General features: G+C 45.9%; 1 protein-coding gene across 2 annotated transcripts; it reads right to left on the bottom strand.

Annotated features, from left to right (window-relative positions):
* Positions 1 to 1,648: 1,648 nt before the first annotated feature.
* smoc2 (SPARC related modular calcium binding 2) lies at positions 1,649 to 22,789 on the bottom strand. Of its 2 annotated transcripts, none has more exons than XM_011484762.4 (13): positions 22,271 to 22,789; positions 18,015 to 18,177; positions 16,085 to 16,191; positions 15,791 to 15,890; positions 14,672 to 14,716; positions 12,766 to 12,813; positions 12,548 to 12,622; positions 10,869 to 11,055; positions 8,838 to 8,920; positions 4,414 to 4,513; positions 3,939 to 4,186; positions 2,245 to 2,282; positions 1,649 to 2,147 (listed from the first exon to the last, which is right to left on the bottom strand). In XM_011484762.4, exons 1-13 carry the CDS (start codon positions 22,343 to 22,345, stop codon positions 2,124 to 2,126), a joined length of 1,293 nt encoding a protein of 430 aa, XP_011483064.1. In that variant the 5' UTR covers positions 22,346 to 22,789; the 3' UTR covers positions 1,649 to 2,123. The 2 variants fall into 2 exon arrangements, with proteins under 2 accessions (XP_011483064.1, XP_011483063.1); XM_011484761.4 differs by having other exon boundaries at positions 12,766 to 12,846; positions 22,271 to 22,787.
* Between the last annotated feature and the right edge of the window lie 208 nt (positions 22,790 to 22,997).

Genomic DNA, 22,997 nt, shown 5'->3' with positions numbered 1-22,997 from the left:
ATTGGTTGCCTCTTTTGCCCATTAAAACACACAGACTGTGCCCACAAGTCACGCTCAATGGTATCTCTGTGCTCGGCGAGTGTGTTTGTGCATACGTGAGTGAGGAGCGTGTGGAGCCGGCCTTGATGAGCAGAAGCAGGGAGGATCGTGAGAAGGCCCGTTTGCTGGAGCCAAAAGGTTTGCCATCCGCTCAGGCGAGAGTCCAGCCCATCAGGAGAAGATATTTGGAAAACCATGACCTGACACCCTGCCAGATCATAAAGGGTGTTTATGTGCATCTCAGCCCAGGGGAGTGGAAATCACACGACTAATGCAGGTCACAGACTTTTCTGAAGGATTTGCTGTAGCTGTAACTATCACAACATCAACAGACTGCAGAGCCATCTGCCAAAAACAAGCCTGGATTTTCTAAAATGATATTAGGGTGGACGTTTACAAGAGGGCTTGGCAGAGATGGGATTTAGACCTCAGACCTGGAATTGAGTCCCACTTCATTCAGCAGGACTTACAATTGACCTCAGACTTGGAAGAACGGCATTCTGGGATTTGTGAACGATGTCAGTTTATCGGTTAATTCGTCCCTGTAGGAAAACAAAAAGGTCCTATTCTGCGCTTGTTAGAACCTTGAGGTGAAGCGCTGCAGGCTGGACTATTAAAGGAGACGTGTGAACCAATGTGGGACTTCAGCCTCACGGACACGCTTGGGTTTGTCAAGAACATCTTCATGTTCATGTGTTTCTTGTTGCGTTACGTTTGTGGAGCAGAAACGGTCACGTTTTTATGGTTGTTTTAAAGACATTGGCAGACAACAGGAACCCGACTGGGATGTGACCTGAACTGTTGAGCAAAGACTTGAACTCTCATTCAACCTGATAAAGCTGGTTTTATTTAATAAGCATATCAACAGCACACATTCTCCCACAGGCCACACTAATCCCAGCTGAGAGTCAGTAATGTGTTTGAGCACAACCTTTGAGTTCCTCCAAAGCGGTCGGGGTTCTCAGAAAGGCCACAGGTCATCCCTTCCTAATCCAGTGTCAGTAATGATCTCTCCACTGCGTTCTCCTGGGGTGTTAAAACCAAACCATTAGGACTGGATTAGATCAGAGAAAGGAGGCTGATGTGTTAATCATAAATTAAAGGCTAAGCCTGAACAAGCAGGTCAGTCTGAGGTCAATTGCTCGGCCCAGCAGATGACCAAACGCGTGAAAAGCCTCGATTTACCTCTTAGCTGCTCCAGCATAATCAGGCAGGAACAATGTACAGTTGTGTAATGTGTCAAAGCCGGTCTGAGCTGAATGTTGTTTCCTCACAAAGAGTCTATTCACGGAATTTTAATTTTGCTCACATCAAGTGGATGAAGATATGCCTCCATGCTCACACAGCACAGTTTAACGGGCTTCCATCCAAATCCCAGCAGAGATTGACATGTCTGTCTTTAGCCCACCAAGGGAATCTCAGATGAGAACTGAAATGAGCACCATCCATTTTTCCAACTCAGAAATGGAGCCTCGGGGGAGCCGTCTTAAAATGGAATGACACACGACCTTTGCTATGCGGGGCTCACGCTCCAGACGGCCCACCAGCTTTCCTATCCGAGGAGCGGAAAGAGAGAAAGTCCTCTGACACATTCCAGCAACCACAAACATGTAGAAAAGAGGTTTTTATTTCTAATAAAAGGTAATATAAGTGTTCACAAAAGACATTTAAGATGTACTGCATGTTTATTACATTCTTGCAAACTGCTTTACAGGAAAACTTGAAACTGCTTTGGATGCTGTGGCCTAAGTTATCATGCAGCAAACTCTACATCCATCTGCCCCAATAGCATCAACGGGGGAGTCTAAAGGGGGGCAAAGATGTTGAAACATGAAGAACTGCAAAAGCACATCATTGACACGATTGACAAAGAACACATACATTGTATGTGTTAAACAGTTTTGTTTGTCAGGGCACAACAAGCTAACTACACCATTCACAGATCAGCAGTTAGTTTAAATACCTTATTTCTACAAAGTGAATTTACATCTTTTTAAAGTACAAAGTGCAAATACTATGGTTTCTGTTGTTGCCGATTGGTGAGGGCAGATCTCCACTCAGGTGGGAAGTCTCGGTCGTTGGGCTTAGCCTTGCTTCTTCGAGGGATTCTGAAGACACAAAGTCAGACATCAAAACTTGCGTTTTTGCCCCAAAGACAGAAAATGTGACTTTAAAAAAACTCAGTGAGGGTTGTACTTTACTCACTAGTTTACTGGAGGGCAAACCCTCTCCTGGTTTGGACCCTGAAATACACATTAACAAAACAATTTGGTGTTTAAACTCAAAGTCCTGCACAGATCACAAGAGCGACAGCTGCTGAATCTTAGCTACATCCCTAATGGGGATTCAAACCTCTTTATTGAAACAAAAACAATGAAGTTACAGATGATTATTGGTTAGGTAGAAGATTAAACCAACATCAGTTTGACAAAACTCTGGAAAAAGAAGAAATATCCATCCAACCCTTTTCAAAACCCGCCTAATCTCTATCACAGGGTTGCTGGAGCCTATCCCAGCTACTGTTGGAAGAAGTAGGAAGAAGAAGAGGAAATAAGAACGACAACACAAAAAAGCATGCCCTTCAAAACTGCTGCTTTAAAATTAGTTTTTAAAAACTGTTTGGATCTCTGTGACTGGAATGAAAGCGTAGCAGTCACTAAGATCTCCTAAAACAAAGAAATGGTCCAAATCAGTCTTGTTTAATTGAAACCCAGACAGCTGCGATTGTGATGTGGGACCACTGTTGAGCCTAAAACGGAGACCAGATGGGCTCCGCCCTAAATTCAGTCTGAAGCTGTGGCTTCACAGGTCACCGTGACATGACCTGAGGCCCGTCGCCTGTCCTGCAAACACAGCAGCTGTTGGAACTCACACAAAAAGGACTTTTGAGGCCTAAAAACTGGACAGCTGTCTGTCAATCAAAGGCGGGACCTCATATTGCATATTTTTAGATAGACTGTCTGGGCAGACGGAGCTGCCGGACTCCAGGCCTCGAGGGCTCTCTTCCTGCAGGTTTTTCAGAAACCAGGCCCCACCTGCTGCTGGTCACCTGGATCTGGTGTATTTTACCTGTAGGAAGCATCAATGCCTGGTTAGTTGGAAAACATGAAGGACCCTGGCTCTGGAGGCCCTGGAGGCCCTGGAGGCTCTGGAGGCCCTGGAGGCCCTGGAGGCCCTGGAGGCTCTGGAGGCCCTGGAGGCTCTGGAGGCCCTGGAGGCCCTGGAGGCCCTAGAGGCATGCAGTTTGACACCTTTGGTGTAGACTGTCCTTCACGCAAGTTGATTCCATTGAAAAAGTCGGAAATAAAGCGGTAAATAGCCCAATATTACAACAATAGTCGTCTCAATGGGCTTTCTAATGAACATGAATCATAAAGTCATAGAGTTCAATAGGTAAACTGGGCTTAGACCCTCCTTGTCTGTGAGGAAAAACTCCCTAAAAAAACGGATTCTGGGGGGAAAAAAAGGAAGCAACCTCGGGGGTGTTCACATGAAGGAGGGACCCCCCCCCCAGGACGGAGAGGCGATGTATCAGAAGGGAAACCAGACTAGGTTTATTCTTTTTGTTGGATACGTTTCTCAGTTCTGTCTTTTTTAGAGAGAACATGAAAGGATTTGATGAGGCTGACATAAATTGACCTTGGGGCAGTTTTATTGGAGGATAAATCATTGATGGAAAAAGATTTTTCCCGGCCAAACCGAGTTTGTCTGTTTCTCTGTGAAGTGGAATCTTCTAGCATTAGATTAGATCAGATTAGAAAAAAGGGTGAAACTCAACATTTTGAGCCATGCCAGTACCTTGTGTTTATCCAATTAAAGATCCTTCTAAGTTATAAATGAGAATCTAAACATTTCATGTAAAGCGAAGCTGTCAGACAACAGTATAGCTTCAGACTGACCTTCCTCCTTGATGACACCCAGGCATCCCATCAGCTCCTGCAGAGACAGAGCCTTGTCGTTGCTGATGTCGCAGTACTCCACAAACTTCTTGACACACTTCTTTGGTTTGGACTTCTTCCGCAGGAAACGTTTAAAAGGCTTGATTTCCTTCTTTCCAATGTCTCCGCTGCCGTTTTTGTCGAGCTGGCTGAAGTACCAGTGGACGACCCTTTCTTCCAGCGTGTGGTTGGGATCAGGCTCAGCCATCCTAGAGGGTCAGGTGCCATCAATTTCTACATTAGTCATCACTTCTGGGATCATTGAACCCAAAATCTAAAACAGCCAGGAACGACATTTTCGGGACAAAGACCATTCCAGGCAACGCCAACCACAATGGCAGAGAGGAATGCATGTGCACTTTGGTGGTGACGGCCTGAGCCCGCTGACATGCAGAAGTAATCACGAGGAGAACATTTCCACTTCCAAATGTCATACCTTCCGGCGGATGCTGGATCTGTGACAGCATGCACCATGTCTGTCGACAGCGCATCAAGAACACTTGTCAGGAACTCGGTTTTCTTCGCCCCAGGACAGCCTGGAAAATGAAACACACAGACATGAGCGTGGCAGAGCGCACTGCGTGCAGTTCTTATGCTGTCCTGCAGAATGGAAGAAATGCATGCAAGTTACCTTCAGTTAAAAGCAACACAATCGTCTGAAAGTCTTCCTGCTTAGGTGGACTAAAACGTGTTTGATAAAAACATCACGTTTGACTGAAAAATACATAAAAACTAGCAGGAGATGATGTGAAAATGGGAGAAGTACATTTTATTTACTCCCAAACATCCCTCATCTGGAGGAGAAAGGAGATAAATGCTTTTGACAGCTGCAGGCATGAAAAGTGTGCATGAATATGGGATGTGCAGACAAAGGGGGGTCCACAGCGTTCAAGATTCACCCGAAAAAACAAAACATGGGCTCCGTTAAAGGTTAGTATCTGAGGTTAAGCTAAAAGACGACGTTCTCTGGTGCTGTGAGAGAGGAATAGCAGGAAGAACACTGATGGGAAAGCTCAAGAGGACAACATTAGAAGTCTGGGGTTTTTTCAGCAGTGTTATTCTAGAAGAACCGAAGTTGAGAGACCGTAGATCTTCCTGGATTCCAGGTTTCTCTGAAGGAGTAATTCTCCACAGGCTGCAGCTCTTTTTATGGCCCTGGCCTGCGGGGCCAGATTCTCCTGTGCAGGAGATAATAGTATGCTTTGCATCTCCCTAACAGGTGGTGACCAGCATCGCTGCAAACACTCTGCCTCCACTCCACCTTTCAGAGTTCCAGCAGCCAAAAATGCTCTAAACTCTGCCTTTCTGTCTTCACACTAAAAGTTGAGCTGAGCTTTCACTAAATCGGGCCAGTAAACCGTTGGAACCACCTGTTAACGGCCTTGGTGGTGCCGTTCAGACGGTCGGTGTGGTTACTTGGTCTAGACAGGTCAAACAGTTGAGCCTCAGCAGGAAAAGAGCTTTTATCTGAAGACGTTTGTGGGACGGCCTTGGTGTTTTTCATGGAAAGCACCGGTCGGCTCTCTAAGGCCACAGGAATCTTTGAAATCATTTAAAGGGAAGGCCATTGGGTAAGACGTATGTCCCCTTCTTCTTGCTGGGGTGGGACAGATCCGCCTCTGTCTGTCTGGATGCCGTTTAACTGCAGGACCAGATTGTTTCTGCCGTCGCTTTAAGGAAATTGAGTTTGGCCACTTTCTGTTTGTTTCAAGGCTGCTGTCTGGTTCCATAATGATTATAATTATGTAACGTTTGACAGCTGCAGGACAAAATCAAGGTGCAAAAGCCATAAATGAAAAACTAATAGCAGCTGCACTCTCAGGTTTCTACAAATTGGTGAATAGTTGGCCCACGAGTCTGTGTTTACACGTGTGCACCTTTGCTTTACTGTCAATAAGACGCTGTGTTTTTCTATGGAACCACACGGGGCAGAGACTTGTCAGCACTCAGACCTGCTTTCCCAACGCTACCACAACGGCCCCCTCTCTGACGGGAGAGTCAGCCGGCCTCTGCGCCTTCCTTTCCGAGGCCTTCCCAGACAAGTTGCCCCCTTCTCGCTTCTCGCCCCATAAACCTCTCAACACCACAGCCTCAGCAGCAAATGTTCTGCAGCAATCTGAAGGCAACATTTATAATTATCCTGGCTTCATGCAGTGTCGCTCAAGACACAGGATGCTGTATGTTTTCCCTTCTTACAATACGTGTAGGTTTCTTCTCTTTATTGGTTACAGGATTGTGTTCAGTCATTTAGAAGGAGGTTTGTGTTCTTGTTTGTTCCAACACAGTATTTATTCTTAGGCATGTCAGAGCAGTTTTTAATGACAGCAGAGAAAAGAATCCAGAGAAATCTAACAAGAGTGTCTGTGGCTGCACGTCTTGTCTTACAAAAGCAGAGAGTCCGTGAGAGCAGAGACTGTTCTGCAGCGTGGAGCTGCGCTCCGTCCTGCCTCACTCTTACACAAACAGATGTGAATGAGACAGTGGCGGCTCTGTTCCCGCGCTGCTGGATTTTTAACATGTTTGGCAAACAAGAAAAAAAAAAGACCACAAATACTCACCAGGAAATGTTTAGCCTTAAACTATGATCTGGTTCTATGCAGCAACTAAAACTCCATGCCTGGCTTCATGCAAACTGTTTTATGAAGTCTGCACATCATTTTGTGATAAATGGTCCAAATGTGGGAAAAAACAGTATGATTTTTAAAAACTACTCAAGAGTTTTCGTTGATTTGTTCAGTGAAATGTGGGAATTCGGGCTCCTTTTGGAGGAGAACTGGCCTATCCAGCTCCCAGGTTTGATCATTCAAATACTGCATTGCCAAAGCTGTAGTCACATCCACGCACACAGGGGGTCGACCTGTGAGGGTTCTGCAGCTTTTTGGGTTGTCCCGGTCTGGGGGGGGGTCACAGAGAGGAACGGCTGCATCTTAAGGGGAGGGCAGGTGGGTCTTGCAGTTACCTTGAGGTACAGCTACCCTAAGGAACGTCAGGAAAATGGAACGTACCATTGTGGTGCCTGTGGTAAATGTATCGTGAAGTATTCGTAAGGATAATGGACGTTCCACGCACTTATGACGTGCGGGTGATGCTGTCGTACGGCGTCCTTACGCCACACTCTAGTCGTTAGCCCGTAGGACTTCCACACACACTACACTCTGATTGTATAATTTCTTCATTTTTAACAGTCATAAGGAGCGCACACGTGACACATGAACAGCACTAACGGGCTCCTTCTTCAGTCTACAGGATTTGAGGGGTAAAAAAAAAAATCTGTACGACGCGCCTGCGTCTACTACGCACCTACTTCCCCCATACTCACCCTCATGTGTTGTCTAGGTGTTTGCTACGACCCGCCGCCTGCACCATGAAGGTAGAAAACATTTTCTCTTTATAGGTTCACTGAGCGGTCTACCACCATGATACGTCCTGCGGGTCACCTGCGTGTCGCGTACAGGTTTGACCATTTTCACCCCCAGACGGCTCTTATCCACCTGGAGGGGCAGTTGAGGCTAAAGCTCAACCAACCATTTTAAAGAGCCAACTCTGTTTTATTGCTAACTAATCTATAGCCAATAATATTACAGGAGACACGCGACCCTTCTGAAATCTTCCAGAAACTTTTGCTTTTTAATCTTTTGAAAAACAAACTTCATGTTAATCTACCTCCATCTAGTCGACTACGTCATCTACGTCATGTTTGGTTCAGTTGAATGTGTTACTCTGCTGCTCCTGCTCAGTAAGTCTATCTGTGAGTCGCTCACACCTGTCCTCAGGTGTTACCTGCTCCTCCATCTCCATAGTTCCCATCTTCCTGGTGGTCTCTGCAGCCATGGCCACGCCCTAATCTTTGGATGGTAGCTATGGTAAGGTTTTAAAAAAGGTCTTAAACGAGTCAGGTGATGAGTATGATGTGACCCCTTCAAGTAGAATCAGAGAGAAACAAACCATAAGTATTAAGTCTGCTTTCAGTGCTGTCACAGCGGAGTGTGTTTGTTATGTAAAGTCAGTAAGTCCCCTTTTCTTAAGAAACAGAAGGTTTTAGTCAAACCTCTGTGGAACAACAAGTTCTAACACTTGGACTTTGTCTTTAAAAAATAAAATAAAGTCAAACAAAATTGAAAGTGCACGCAGTGTTCTTGGGGTTTACGCTGCAGGGAAAATGTGTCCCATTCATTCAGAGTAAACCAAAGACAGAGAGACTCTGAATGATGAATTATTTTTAGTTCAACTTCATAAAAGAGACAGTTTTATTAGCATAGAATCTGCTCTGTCAAAGAGAAAGTCCTGCATTAAGTTATGTGTTTAAAATAAAACAACAATGTTACGGTTTTATGGATTTAGACTTAAAGCTACAAAAGTAAAAGTGTCTTTTCTGCCCATCATCACGGTCGTCCTTCTTAAAGGGAGAAACAGGATCTCAGACGGATCAGAAACAGAAAATGTGATCATTTCTGCTAAACGTGACTGAAACATGAGTCACTTTGAAATGTCACACTTAACAAGAGGCTTCTGCTGCAAATGTCACACCTACATACACCCCCCCCCCCATCATGGCAGCCACCCCCATGCGGATCATCTGCTCTCAGTTGAGTTATCTCCACCGCTATCAGTCTCTAGCATCAGATTTTCCATTATCTCCACTCCCTGCTGTTCCTGCTCTGTGCCTTCACTCCTCCATCCTCCATCTCCAGTGTCAGTTGAAGATTACCCCCCCCCCCCCCATCTGCTTGGGGCTTATTGACGATCACTAAGTATCTCCTTGACCATCAGTGGAAAGACCAACTCAACGCTGAAGGTCTTAATCCTTTGACCTGAAGAAGGAAGAAAAGCTGGTCGGAGGTCCAACTTTTGAAGACTTACCCAGGAGATGTCTGTTCCTAAAATGGTCCTTGGGTTTTGGTGGATAGGCCCTCGCATTGCCATCACATTTCGGTTGCTCAAACCTTTGACAAACAAAAACCAAAGAAAACCATTAATAATCTTGAATTCTACCAGCTGAGATCTGACCTGAAAGGTCCAAAACTGCCCGGTACCAGAAATCCTTCCTGCCCAATACTATTACCCTGTTCAATAACTCACAATGCAGAAGATAACCTTTGCACATTTTTTTTCTCTTTTTCTTTATTTTGCACATTTCTTTTGCACATCTCTTTACCTGCACTGTTTTGTAAATAGCTCTTTAAATTATACCACATTTTCCTTGTTTTTTTTTTTTTTAATTTATATTATTCTTAGTCTTTTTTCCTGTCAGTTGTTATGGTAACGAACAAACATCCCACGTGTGGGATCAATAAAGTATTTCTGATTCTGATTCTGAAACAGATTGTTTGTGGCAAACTTGGGCTGTAAAAAGAGGGGAGGAAGGAAGAGGGGAGGAAGGATCCGGAGCGACTGAGGACAAAGACGAGGCAGAGAAGGAGCGTGGGACATGAGGCTGCCTCTGTGCCGCGAGGGCCAAAACTTTGGAGGACAATCTTTAATTCCATATCTGTGCAGAGGCCTGTCTGGCAGTGGGCCTGAACTCTCCCTAATCTGATGCTTAAAAATGTTGCCCCACTCCGCCGCCCTGACTGACCTCTTCAGACCGGCTCTGACAGCAGCAGTGGAGGCGTCAGCCCTGCTGCCGTCACCAAACGTGCATTTTACAAGCAGAAAAGACTCTTTTTTTAACAACTAATATCCAAATATGGAGCCACATTCCCTTTTGTTTTCCAGGAAAATCTCGGTGAACTGATCTGAGACGATGGCTGACAGCAACCTCCCGGTTAAGACAGACATCCTATACGACTTAGTGTCAAACAAGTGAAAATCACACAGTTGTTGGTGTTTACGGTTGAAATTGAGGTTGAAATGTGTCCATGAGCAAGAAGTCGTTTGGGTTTGCTGAGTCCTTATTTGAGAAAGTTCAAACGTATAAAAAGGTGGTTCTGCTGCTCCAACATCTTCTCCATCAGCATCAACTGGAACTTTCCTGCATGACTTTATCCATCACTGACATTTTTATGGAAAAATTTGATAATTTTTTATAACCAAACAGTTTCAGCTTTGTTGAGATTTTTGTGTTTGTCCGCCAAACTCCCCTTTGGTGTCATGTGTCCACATTGTTCCAGAAGTCTGTGGTTTGTTCAGATGATGAAGAGAAGTCGGCCTTTGTCTTCTTTTCACTTGAAAACACTTCCAAACAAACCCGTTTGTTCCAGTCTTCTCCTGATTTTCACGACATGTAACGTATTTCTCAAAGGTTTTCTCTGAGGTGAAAGCTTTCCTTTCTTCACATGACATATTGGCATCATTCATCCTCTCTATAACAATTTTACTTTGTAACGTCGTATGTTATCATTATTCGTCTCTGGTTTAGGATTTTTTCTTTTTGCACATATTTACTAAACTGCAGATTATAAAGACCTACAGGCTCTGTAAATGATTGTCCCTAAATGTTATGGGACTCTTTCAAGTTGGGTAGTCAGGTGGACTTGGTTCAAATGTGCAAAAACCAAAAGGTTCAATGGAAACCAGTTTTTGATGAAAAAAAAGGAAAACTTTCCTGTTTTTGTCTTTAAACCCCTCAACTTTGAATTCTCCTGAACAACTGCAGGATTTCAGGGGAAACACTGGAGTTTTGTGTTTTATTTGTCCTTCTGGTCAGCGTTGATGGAAGGCAGTGCATCATCATGTTGTCATTAGCCACAGAAAGTTTAGAGGGGAAAAAACAAACAGATTTTTTTGTATAAACTCTGCATTTTGTTTTATTCTGAATATGATTCAGATTATGTCATGAGTGTAATCGTAGAAGCTGCTGCCAAACAAAAGTGTATAATCTGAGCAAACTAACTGATGTGGAACAAACAACCTGGCCTCCCAACAGACTCTGGGAAGTTCTTGGTGGTTTACCTTGTGGACGTTGCTGGAATGGGCCTTCCGGTATCTACCAGCACACACCAGCAGTAACCCGTGGACGGGTGGCACTGGACAGGCTTGTAAAGCCCTTCCTGGGCACAGTCTGGGATGAAGACGGCGTCTGGTTTTTGATGCTTCACCTCCTCCAGGGCGGACTGCAGCTCTTGATCACACGAGAACGCTGGTAGAAACGGATGAGGGCGTCAGAGAATCGATCAGCGCAGCACAGAGCTGATCCAGTTTGAAAAGGAAAATGCTTCCCTTGAATTCATGGTTGGTATGAACTTATAAACTCCTGAGAAAGAGGAGGAGGAGACTCCTCCATCAGCCCCCCATGGCATTGTTTACAGATGTTACTGGGCTAAGGACTTAATACTACTCCCTTTGCCCCAAGTTAAGTAAATATTTGGACACTTTACTGACTGCAGTGGATGTGTGAGACAGAGGGAGAAACCAACAAGATGAATTTGGACACTTTACTGACTGCAGTGGATGTGTGAGACAGAGGGAGAAACCAACAAGATGAATGGGGGGGGGGGGGGGGGGGGGGGTCAGACCTGACTGTTCACTCTGATCCTCTGATGTATTTCTCCAAAAACATTAAAGTCCCACTCTGATCATCTTCCAACACAGGTCAGCGTTCCCAGCAGTCTCTTAATGATGATGACGCTGTTTATGATCTAAAAAAGGGACATAGTTTCTGCAGAGCGGCAGGAGTTCATCAGACATTCACCTCTGAGTTGTAAACGGGACTGTTGGAGAGAAGCAACTCCGCCCCCCTTCCCATTGCAAAGCAGGGAGCTCAAATGCATTTTTCATCATAATTTTCTTTCTATGTGTCCTTCCCCATCAGAAAAACATCACCACAAACACCATCTTCATCAGATTGGATCTTCAAGTGACTAGAATCTTCTGTTGAAATGTCTGAAAGCAGAACGTTCTTCACAATCTTCACACATGTGCAAACAGAGAGGTTAGAGAACACAATTCCTTCTTTTTTCAACACTTCCGCTGTGCAGCTCTCCAGGAGATAGACAAGAGCCCTGGAGAACAGAAGCTCCTCTGGCTGAAGGACTTCCTCTCACCGCTTCATTTCAAGGATGGGAAGCTTCAGCCAAGTTAAAGTTGTGTTTGTTCATGTCTGCTTTCTTTAAAAGGTAACTACAATAAAACAAATAAAAACCTCTTTGCCTTAGAACAAGCTCAGAAGTTCCTCTCTTTGGCCTCCTTTTGCTGGGGCAGAATTTTCCTTTTTTTCTCCAATCCACCAAAGTAACAGATGGTGAAAACCACCAAAGCTGTGTTTCTCAGGCTTTTCATTGGCTGTAAATTATGATAATGGGATTCACACACAAATGCACACACATGCACGGAGGTTTCTCATCTTTGAGTCGGCCTAAATTATTTCCCCAAGAGCAAAGAAGTATTGGATATAAAGATAAACCAGCATGCATATAAAACAGAAGAAGAATGGGAGCTCCTGTGTTGGTGCCATGTGCTGATAATTACAGCTCCAACCTAAAGAACCACAGAAAAGCAGATCCTCCAAGACTCGCGCACTGCAGCACCAACATGCATCACAGCTAACCATCTGTCATTAGAGCTCAGGAACAGCCTCAAACCACACAGATATGCAGAACAGCGTGTGTTTGCATTTGAAGTTTGCAACTCACATGATGTTCTGGTCCTGTTGTTCTGCCGGCTGCGGACCTGCTCTGTCCACAACGTGGGATACTGCAAGGTGATGTCTGAAAGAAACAGCAAGGGAGAAGCTTTGAGCCAAAAACCCCGTCTGACCGGCTGGACCAGAGAAGATATGGAGATGATGCATTGAACAACAAAGGAGCCATGTTTCAGGCTGACATCAGAAATGTGTCCAGTTAGAGCTCACCTTCATCATCTGTAGAGGGTTGCAGGTCAGCCACCAGGCCGGTCTCATCTGCGTTTAGAATGGAGAATATTTGCAAGGAAACTACAATTACCAGAGTTAGATTGAAAAAACACGCAGATGTTGCACGTTGCCCGGTCAAGAAGGATAGGAACAAAGGGGTGGAAGGATAACAGGAGGCTGTGGGGAAAACTGAAAGAGAGGAGGTGTAGTAAATGAGTAAAAAAGGAGGAAAAGTAAAGGTTTGGTGGTCAAAACATCCCAGGGTTCCACTTGGTGCAACTAGGGAGGCTGCCATGCTGAAAGAGCAGACTGAGGGCAGTTATCAGGAAGGAGGGAAGAAGCAGCCGTCCCTGACGTCCCTCTGCAGCTTCTCCTCCGACGGTGGAGCTGTGTGAAGGTGGGAGAAAGCACAGCTGGGTCTGGGAAGAGCCAATAAAAGAGAGATTTGAGTGGGTTTGTTTGATCAGCGGGGAGAGCGAGACGGGGATGAGGTCATGAACCGCTGCAGGGGGGCGTGGCTAACCTCAGGCTGGGTCAGAGTAAATGTCGGTTAATGTTTGAGTCAGAGGATGTTCAATGGAAGACTCCACAATAGGAAAGTTACAGCATAACAACAGAAGTGTGGATCGGCCATTTGATGAAACATATTTAGAATCAACCACTAATGACCCATCTTTACTCTGGACTGTATTATCTTCTGAGGCACATGCCAGGAAAGTCCAGAGCAGCCTGTGGCCATGCCAGATGAGCTTTCCTGCAGTTTGTCTAACACAAACTCATCAAGCCAAGCAGCAGAAGCGCTCTTACAGCTCAGCGTTTAGCCAAATTCTTTTGGACAAAAGTGTAAAGAAATGCCCGTGGAGCTGGTAGGCACTGATGGGATCCCTCTGAACCAAAATATTGATGCAATCACTGCTATTTTCAGTGCTGGCACACCACAAACCTACAGTTTATTCTGCTTTTCACCGCCCTGTTTATCCAACCCGTTCAGAGGGAACCGCAGCCCACTCCTGCACCCCCACACCTCCCTTTCTCCTTCTCCCATCACTCTTCCTTCTTTCTCAAATCTGGCCTTCCCAAAGCGATGCATGTGCAACGACCTGGCTGGGCTCAGACAGACGCCGTGGCCACAGTTTACAGACAGAAAGAGACGTGAATGTCCTGCTGACAGGAACAGTCCAATCCCAGTGGATGCATGCGTGTGTTTTCCCAGTCTCATCCAAACACACACTCATAAGGAATCAATCCGAGAAAAGAAAAAGTAAATTACACTTTTTCTGTGCTTTCCAATCACGTCAGCTAAACAAAACGGGTGGCATATACAGCGTTAAGGGTCCAAGTGGAGGAAGGGGGATGATTCGTGCCAGACTGCCTTAGAGAAGACTGGAGGATAAAATGTGGTCATCAGAGCTAAAAAGGAAGCGAGATTAGGTTAGAAAACTGTTGTCCTCCATCCTGGCATCTGTCAGGTAAAGAAAACAGGCAGTGATGGAGACTCCTGCTGCTGCGCTTTGAGTTTCTGAGGGAAAATCGGATTTGAAGCAGCAAACTGTAAATGGTTTCAGACGCTGAAATGACCAAGAAATAACCGATTGTGACACAGACCAACACAGTCACACATGTGTGCATCATGTTCATGGACAAACACAACAACATCAATGTCAAAGCAGCCCTGGGTCTGTGGTTTGGCTGCATCCATTGTCATTTCTCCAGCAGCCTGTTTGCATTTCACTGAGCTGAGCAGGACGGCTCATGCATCCGTCCCGTCTGGCTGCATAGGTTCTCGTCAGTCTGTTGGTTCTGCTCAGGTCCAGAGTCAAGCAGAACCCGTCCATTGTCCTGCCTGTGGTTTGCTGGCAGAAGTAAGCGTGCGCCTGAGTCAGTTCTTCTTGAATGAAAGTCTCACCTGCTTTACTCGGCTCTCTCGTGGTCGCTCTCTCTTGTTTGGATCCTGAAAGATGAAAAAAAAGACAACAACAATATTAAATGACAACAAGATTCTTTGTGTTTATGTCGAACACACATTCATCGGTTCCACTTGCTTGCAGAATATTCAAATAATGATTGTGAAGCTTTGCAGTATTTATTCAGGGTTAGGCTAAAAACATTTTATGACTTTCTAACTGAAGAAACCGCCACAATAAACCATCACTTTGGATATTGTAAAGACTTTAAATACATTAACTAGCATGAAGTTGATGCATTAACAATGCTAAGCAATTACATAAGACGACTGATCTTAATGGTTTGTAATTCATTAAGAAAGGTTGAATTACAATTATTACTTAGCTGCTAACTAATGCTGTGAGAACTTCACTTAGTAATGCATAAGTGGCTTCTAATATTGTATTTAATAGTTAATTCATGCTTAATTATGCATTAACTAACATTAACTAAGGGACACTTGTTGTAAACCCAACGTGCAGTAAATGATCTTTTTAAAACTTAGTTTAACATTTATAATTGTTTTGGGTTCACGTTTCTATTCCTTGTGTAGGTTAACAAATGCTGCCGACCTTGAAAGAGTTTTGTACGGAGCCTAAGTCGGCCATCGGGTGATTTACCGTATTCTGAGGCTTTAATGGTGTGTAGAATGCATTCTTTTGGACAAACAGGCCCTGAACAGCTCTGATTGTGTAAACATAAAGCTGTGAAGTGAAAAGACAGGGGTCCGGCCTCCTCTGAAAGCCTCTGGTGTTGACACAGCAGCAGCTCAGAGGCAGCTGTGCAGAGAAGAGCAGGCGGGACATGTGGCTTTGCTTAGCCGTCCGCTCGCATGGAAGACGCTCTTCTCAACGACTGCTCACATTTCCTGCAGTTTGTTGCTCAGCTCTGCAGCAGAGGTTTTCTAGCCAATCTGTTTCTCCTGCATTTCCCATGTTTATGCTCAGTCCTGGGGGGCTGCACCAGCGGGAAAAGGGTCACTAGTTCCCAGTGAACTTTGGATCTCTTCCCCCGCCACAGAAATAGGCTCTTATTGGCCGTGCAACAGAAATGAATGAGGTCAACACACGGCTTCACCCACCTTGACATCTCGGCTTTTTATTGGCCACCGCGGAGCCGCTGACTGGTCTCCCATTGGGGGTGACGCACCAACAGTAACCGGTGTAGCTATGGCACTGAACCTGTGATCCACACAACATGCAAAAACCAACAAAGCCACAATATTCAATCAAACGAAACTACATTTAAGCAAAACAACAACTGGATTTTTTTCTGTAAATGTTTGCAGTTGGTGAAAATTTCTGTTTTGGGATCCCTGGTCAATGAATATGAATTCAAAACAAGCTCCAGTCTTCGTGAGAGGTTTTCCTGTTACCTCGCTGTATGTGCCGTCAGGGTTGCACACAGGCACAAAGACCTGTGGGAAAAGCTTCTTGGCCTGTTGCTCTGTGTACTTCTTCTCTGCAACACATCTGGATGTATCTGAGGAGGACCACAAATCACCAGAGTCACTAAACATCAGAGAGACCCATGATTCAGCCCGCAGCTCAACTATTTTCTTGTTGCTCCACAACTGTAAAACCAACATACTTCTGAAGTCAGAGGAAGATGTTAAATCTCCCAGATGATGAAGAATGTGGAGAGAAGAGGGGAGATAAGGAGAAAGACATTCAAGGTTTCTTTGGACGGAAGGGCCGCTTGGTTGTCTGGGCGTGGAGGTCTTCTTGCTCCACGTGAACCGTGTGGTAAAGCCATTACGAAGCCAAGCAGCTCCTATTTTGCGCCTCCAGAAAATTCCAGTCGGGAAAAGAGCTGATGCACGAGGAAAAGCTGACCGGTTCCTGATTTCTGTGTCTTCCTAACGCTCCACCTCAAATTCAAATGTCCCTTTTCAGCAATCGTTAGCGTAGAGTGTGGACTGGCAACTTTTCACCTTTGCGCACAATTTTAGGTCTGAGCAGCCAGAGCCATGGCTCATTCTGTCATTCCACAGGTGCCTGGCCACACCTGGCCAACAGCAGCAGCTGTGCAAACTGTGAGAAAGGTTGGACTTGAAGGTAGCTTGTTGTAGCACATTAGCGGCTGCACAGTGCTTTTCTGTCCAACAGCTTCAAATCACATTAAAGCAGTGAGTCATTTGAGACCAAAAAAACCTTCACCGGCTCATCAGCCGGCGGCTGGCGTTCAACGCGGCGCGCGTTACACATGTGAGGCGGCGGGCTCTGGTTTCTGTCACGTACAGGCTGCGTGTCACTGGCAGTAGGAATGAAAAACGCTTCTGACGGAGGGAAGACAGAGAGCTAAGAAGCTCCAAAGTTAGCAGCAGTGGAAAAAAAGCAAAAACCATCGTCCTTCTCCAGGGGGCTCTGACCAAAGCGCCGTCTGGAAAAAATGACAGACACTTGATTCATCTGAGAGCAATGATAGAAAACAAATGTGGTGCCACACTCGCCGTGCTTAAGCACGAACCCATCCCAGTGCTTTCAGGCCAGCCGGGCGTTTCTTTTCCTCTGAGGAGCAGGCGCTCATGGGAAGACGATGCACACAAGTCAACTGTCACGGACTCTTGTCTTTTCTCAAGCGGGGTGCTGCTGGCTGGATCCAGATGTCCGCTTGGAGACGTTGCCATGGCAACACAGCAGCTGAATGTTTCTCCTTTAAGCTAACCTTTTTGCTCACGGACCCTGAATTAGTGAGCCGATGCTGCGGTGGGGCAAGAAAGGGGCATTGTCCCCAGCCTGCAGAGGGCTGAAGTGGCAGTGGACTTGGTGGAGGGGTGGAAGCGCTCGAGTGTGTGGGTTCTTCCCTCCAACAATGGCGGAGTCTGTGAGCTGCCTGACCCCTCTGCGTCTCCTTCCCCAGCTCCTCTGTTTGACTCATAGAGCTCCACATCAGGCAGGATGAAAAAGGATCATTAATTCTTGTCAAGACATCCCATGTGAAGCTCTGCGTCCATGAAAAACCCTTTCAGTTCAAACAAAACGGAAGTGGTTTCAAGTCGGATGCTGGGACCGCTGGTGGTTTATGAGTTAACTGGAAGCACACTTTCCCCTGAAACTAAACAGTTTATCATTTTTGACAAATTAAAGACACTTCCTTCCTCACACAAATAGTGTGAAATTGTGTAGCCCGGTGGGAGGCTGCTGACACCCCCTTACCCACCCTCAGAATGTCAGCCCTATTTGTCCTCCCAGCACTCAGAGCTTCAATTATGCTAAAACGAATTTCACCCACAAGTTCCCAAAGTGACCCCTTGGTGCGTTTGGGAACGTCAGGCGGCGCTGAAGCGTGACTCGTGACCTGACCTTTGCACGGCCCTCGGATGACCTCCAGCTGGGGGTCACGGCACTTGGCTCGGAGGAACTCGCAGCGAGATGTGAAGGTCCTGCCGTCGGAGGCGCACAGAGGCTTACGGGGAGCCCCGCTGCATTCCATGTTGCACTCCTTATCCTGATCCACCCGCAGGAACTGCAGAAGAGGGAAGACAAGCAGGAACCTTTGCTGAACGAGGCCTTTCTGAGAAACGCCGAGCTCTGCTCCAAAACAGTTTAATCCGCACAACAGCAGGTGGGATTTGGAGGGATTTATGGAGTTTAGCCAAAAGGAGAAGGTTTTCAGGAAACACATCAATGTTACACATGAAGAAACCAAAATGACCTCATTTAATTCTCTGATGGATTTTAGAGGTGAGGACTAGAAAAATCATTAAAAAAACAAGAAGTGGTGCAATATTTAAAGAGCCATTCTGATGAAATCGGGGGTTTCTGTGTTTTTAACATGTTTTTGTGGCATTTTTCTGACGATTGAGGACATTTATAAAGAAATTTAAGCCTAAAATTACATTTACGTACTGATTTTTTCTTTATTCAAATTGTTGTGAATCAGGAGCAGACGAAAAAATGTAGTTAAAAAACGATCGTATTTGTGATGTAGAAAATTCGCTGGGCGGGGCCACCAGCTCGCTGCTCTGAGCTCTCAGTAACGGGGAAGGGAAGAGCGGTGGGGTTGCTCGTCTCCAACAATCCCGCCTACAAATCAGAGGTGAATTTCTAATGAACTCCTGCCGCTCTGCAGAAACTATGTCCTAGAAAACGACACCGGTATTAGAAAAAGGAGATCATCGTAATGAAAAGACCATTCTTCGACAATAGATCAGAAGACGATGGAAGCAGGACTTTAAAAGCAAAATAAGGCAGTGTCTGTTCCAGCCAGGGCGCCGTTTCTGCTGGAGAGGACTTCACGAACACTTCCACTCACCTTTGTGAGCCAACACCTGCACAGGTATCCACCTGGAGCCTCCCAAAGATGTTTTACTCAGCCATGAAAAGAGAAACAAGGACGGAGACTCCTGGCTGAACGCATCGGATCACCTGTGTCAATGCCGCCATTGTATTTGCCACCCCTCACCGGGCCGCACAATGAGCCGGGGATGGTGGTGAGGGGGGGTGGCAACAAGCTGTGACTGTTACAATGAATGAAAAGGCTGAATAAACTGGATGTCAGTGAGCATTGTACAGTTTGCACATTTTCATAGTTTGTGTGATTCATTTACTTCAAGCTGATGCAGGAGCTCTTTGGAGTCTGGGACACTCCATCAGTCATTTGTCTCGTCTCTTAGTGGAAAATCTATTTGTTCCTTCTGTGTTTCTATGAGGTTTGATGGAAAACATAATCCTTTCTGCTGTAAAATTCCATTTTACAGCAAAGAAAAGCATCAGATTTGTCTCTGCCAACTATTCCAGCAAACAGAAACTCAGGAAGTTTCTCCATGAGCTCCGTGAATCTCTGTCCAGGAATCGATACCTCCACAGTTCACAGAGGGGGAAACCTCTGGAAGAGGGGGCCACGGACAACAATAAAGCCCCCCCACACACACACACATTGGGACAGGAATGGCTGCAGGGCTGCATGCACCTGGGAGAGGGGAGGGTGTAGGTATAGGAGGTGGAACTGCCCCGGGCTGGTGGTGGGGGTGTTGGGGGAAGGGGGGTATCCTTTCTGTCAAATTTGTTCATAAATCTTACGGGGGGGGGCAGGCTCGTTCAAACCCATCAGAGGAGGAGGTTTTTTGAGCCAGAAGGAAAAATCCCATCTTTGCTGTTTCCGTTCACACGACTGATGGAGGATCAGAAATGATTTTAAATCCAGGAATCTTCCTAAAAACCTCATTCTGGTCAAATTCTTCAGGAATTTCTTCCTTCAGATTTTGTCTGAATGAAATCCAACTGGACCCAAGACACCAAAAGTCTGTGAACGTCCAACAGATCCACCGTCATCCCGCATTCTGTGGACATCCATCCGTGTCTTTGTCTCCTCTCTGTGATGTGAGGGGCTAGCATCTCCTACCCCCCCATCCCAGCAGCTGTCAGTCACTCTGATGGTGTCTGTGTGTGTCCAGCCCCCCCCCCCCCCCCCCCTCAGCTTTTGGACGGACTGCGGCAGCAGCATCAGAATGGACTGACAGCCCGGACTGTGTCATTGAGCAGCGCAGCGTCCGGCTAAATGTCTGCTCCACGGCTCACAGCGGAGCATCCACTGCCTGCAGGTTCACAACAAAGCCCCAAGAAAAAAACAACAACGCAGCCGGCCATGAAAGCAGACGCCCGTGAAATCAGCCACCCAGATTCACCGTCAGACACCCCCGTTTGGATTTTGAAAAGTCACAGTCGGCCACACGGAAGGAGGACACAAAATAAGACGTGAGAGCCTGAGGGAGGAAGACTCCTCTGAGACTAATGGTGTGATGAGGAGCTCTTCCTCATCGCAGTTCACTGTCTGCTGCTCATCTCTGTGTTTGTCTTTGCTGATGGATGGGGCTGAGGCGAACTCTGACACTCCCCTGACGTCTCATTTTAGGTCTTCACCCTCATCCTGCATGGCAACAGGCGAGCTGTGATGGACGGCCTCCACCCTCAGCCACATGCAGCGCAGCCTTCCACCCCGATTCATCCATAAGCAGACTCACACAAGACACAACACATATTCAGACCCAAATCCTTTGATTGCTCGGATCCTTTTCTTGTCTACTTCCAGGCAGCTGGCTCTCACTTTCTCTGTTTGGCTCTTTATTTTGCCCTCTTTCTTTTCAGCGTTGCTTTTCTTTGTGTGATCTTTCTTGGAAGATGCTTTCTGCATCTGCTGAAAGAACACAAGAGGTTGGCAAAGAAAAAGAGAGGCGAGAAACGGCGAGACACGCCGAGGATGAGGGAACCTTTTTTTTGGAACCAGCCAGCATACAAATCAAATCCTATTACTTCCCTCTGGCTCTGCGGCATTGTGGATTTGAATGGAGCATGGAGGAGGCGAGCCTCCAGCAGAGAACCCATTGTCGGATGATAAGGGCCTTGTGGGCTGGGAGGCCCCCGCTTCCAGCACCCAGAGAGGCCCCTCAGATCTCCACTTTGCAGGGTGAACAGCAGCCCAGGAGGACAGATGCTGCAAATGTGTTAAACGCTCTCGGCAGGAGTTTCCTGCACGGAGGCTGATCGCTCAGGGACTCCACAAGGAAAAGGATCAGAGCCTTTTACCACCAAATGGACATCTTAGCTTTTTCTTTTTTTTAATGTAATCTTGAAAAGGTTTTTAAAGAGAAAAAATGAACTGAAAACCCACAAGCAATAAAGCCTGGTTGAAGATAAAAGGTGTACCTTATTCTAAACAAATAGTCAAGACTTCTGCTCACTGATTTTCATTTCCCTAAAAATTCAGATTAATCTTAAACATGCAAAAGTCTTAATTCAAATCAGCGACAACCTTTTCCTGAGTCACTGAGACGGTAAACTAGAAATTCCCAAAATAAAAGCTTGATTCCAATGAAACAAACCTGATCGACATGAAAACATTTTGCTCCAAAAATGTTTCTCACTCTTAGAAATGTAGAAACATCCCAATGGATGATGAGCAAACTCCAAACCTTGAACCTGAACCTAAACGAGGGTTTCTGAGGAGGTGACTGAGGTTCCAGCCTGTAAATGAAGGTGTTCGTCTCTGACAGGGCGCATTCCAGTGTCCGTAACCCCGCTTAAGCGCTCCATCTCAACTGGATTGTGGCCATTAGGTTTCCCTAAAGAGCAACTTTGGTTTAATTAACAGAGAAAGTGCTGTCAGCAGTGGTCCTCACAGGATTGTGATGCATCTCACTTCATTTGACATTAAACAATACAGAAAACAGAGGAAGAAGAACTTACAGGGCAGAAGACAATCCTGAGCTTAACAGTATGTCTGACTCAAGTCAGCAGCTTTTAAAATGGGAAGTTAAAGTACAAAGTTTCCAGTTTTATGTTAAAAAAAGGACTCAGTTCTGTCTGAAGACTGAAACCTAAACATGTAAAACCACACAGTAATCTTCTGTTTATTCCTTGTGAGGAAATTTAAAGTTAACATTTTATTTTAAAGTGATTCAGACAAATTCTTGCAAGTTCTAAATAAAAAGTCAAGTTAAATTGTAGTAAAAGTGTTTCTCAGAGAAATCTTTTCCTTGTGTTGTGAAAACATCTCTCTGTCCTCAGAAAGTTCAGGCTTCTGGTAGAAAAGCCAGAAACACATTGAAGCGGCTTCATACCGTGAGAGCGGAGAACTTCTGAGGGCGTCCAGCGCACAGCAGACAGCAGAAAACCAGCAGCGGACAGACGCGCATCCTGACGCAGCGTTCCAACAGCTCTCCAAATTACGCACGGTCCAAACCTCGGTGGCTTCGGGACTTTGGCTAAAACACCGTTTCAGTGAGTCTCCAGTCCGGCGTACAGTCCGTTGGTTAAATAAGTCTGCTGCTTAGTTCCCCTCAGATCCACGGGTTCGTCTGCTCCTCTTATTTCTATCAGTGCAATAACCCCCCGAGTCCCTGACCTTTCCCCCTCCCTTGGTGTGTCTTTTCTCCTTCCTTCTCTCTCAGACTCAGCTTCTTGTCTCCACACCCCTTCTCTCCACGCTTCATTTCGTGGTTCTGGATTGAATGCAGGCAGTTCTCGGGGCAGTTGGGGAGGCAGGTAAGCTCGGAGGGGTGTGTGTTTGGAGGGACCCCCCTCCCCTCCCCACTCTTCAGGTATCAGCTCTTCCAAAATTCCAACAGTTTCCTCACTGCAGGACTCCGTGATGATGAAGCTAACTCTGCTTTCAGACAGTGGAAACGCCCCCGTTATTTGGATAAATGAACAATAGTTAGAAAGATGCTCCATCACAGAAACTCTCACAGTCCGTCCCCAAGTCCAGGTAGCACTACACTCAACGAGAAATCCTTTATGATTTTTGAAAAAATTACCAACGAATCCAAGTGAAAAAACGCCAAGGTC

The sequence above is a fragment of the Oryzias latipes genome, chromosome 15, assembly GCF_053564925.1.
Source record: "Oryzias latipes strain Hd-rR chromosome 15, Olatipes_Hd-rR_3.1".
In the NCBI taxonomy this organism is placed as follows: Eukaryota; Metazoa; Chordata; class Actinopteri; order Beloniformes; family Adrianichthyidae; genus Oryzias; species Oryzias latipes.
This window is presented reverse-complemented; position numbering and strand designations above follow the sequence as displayed.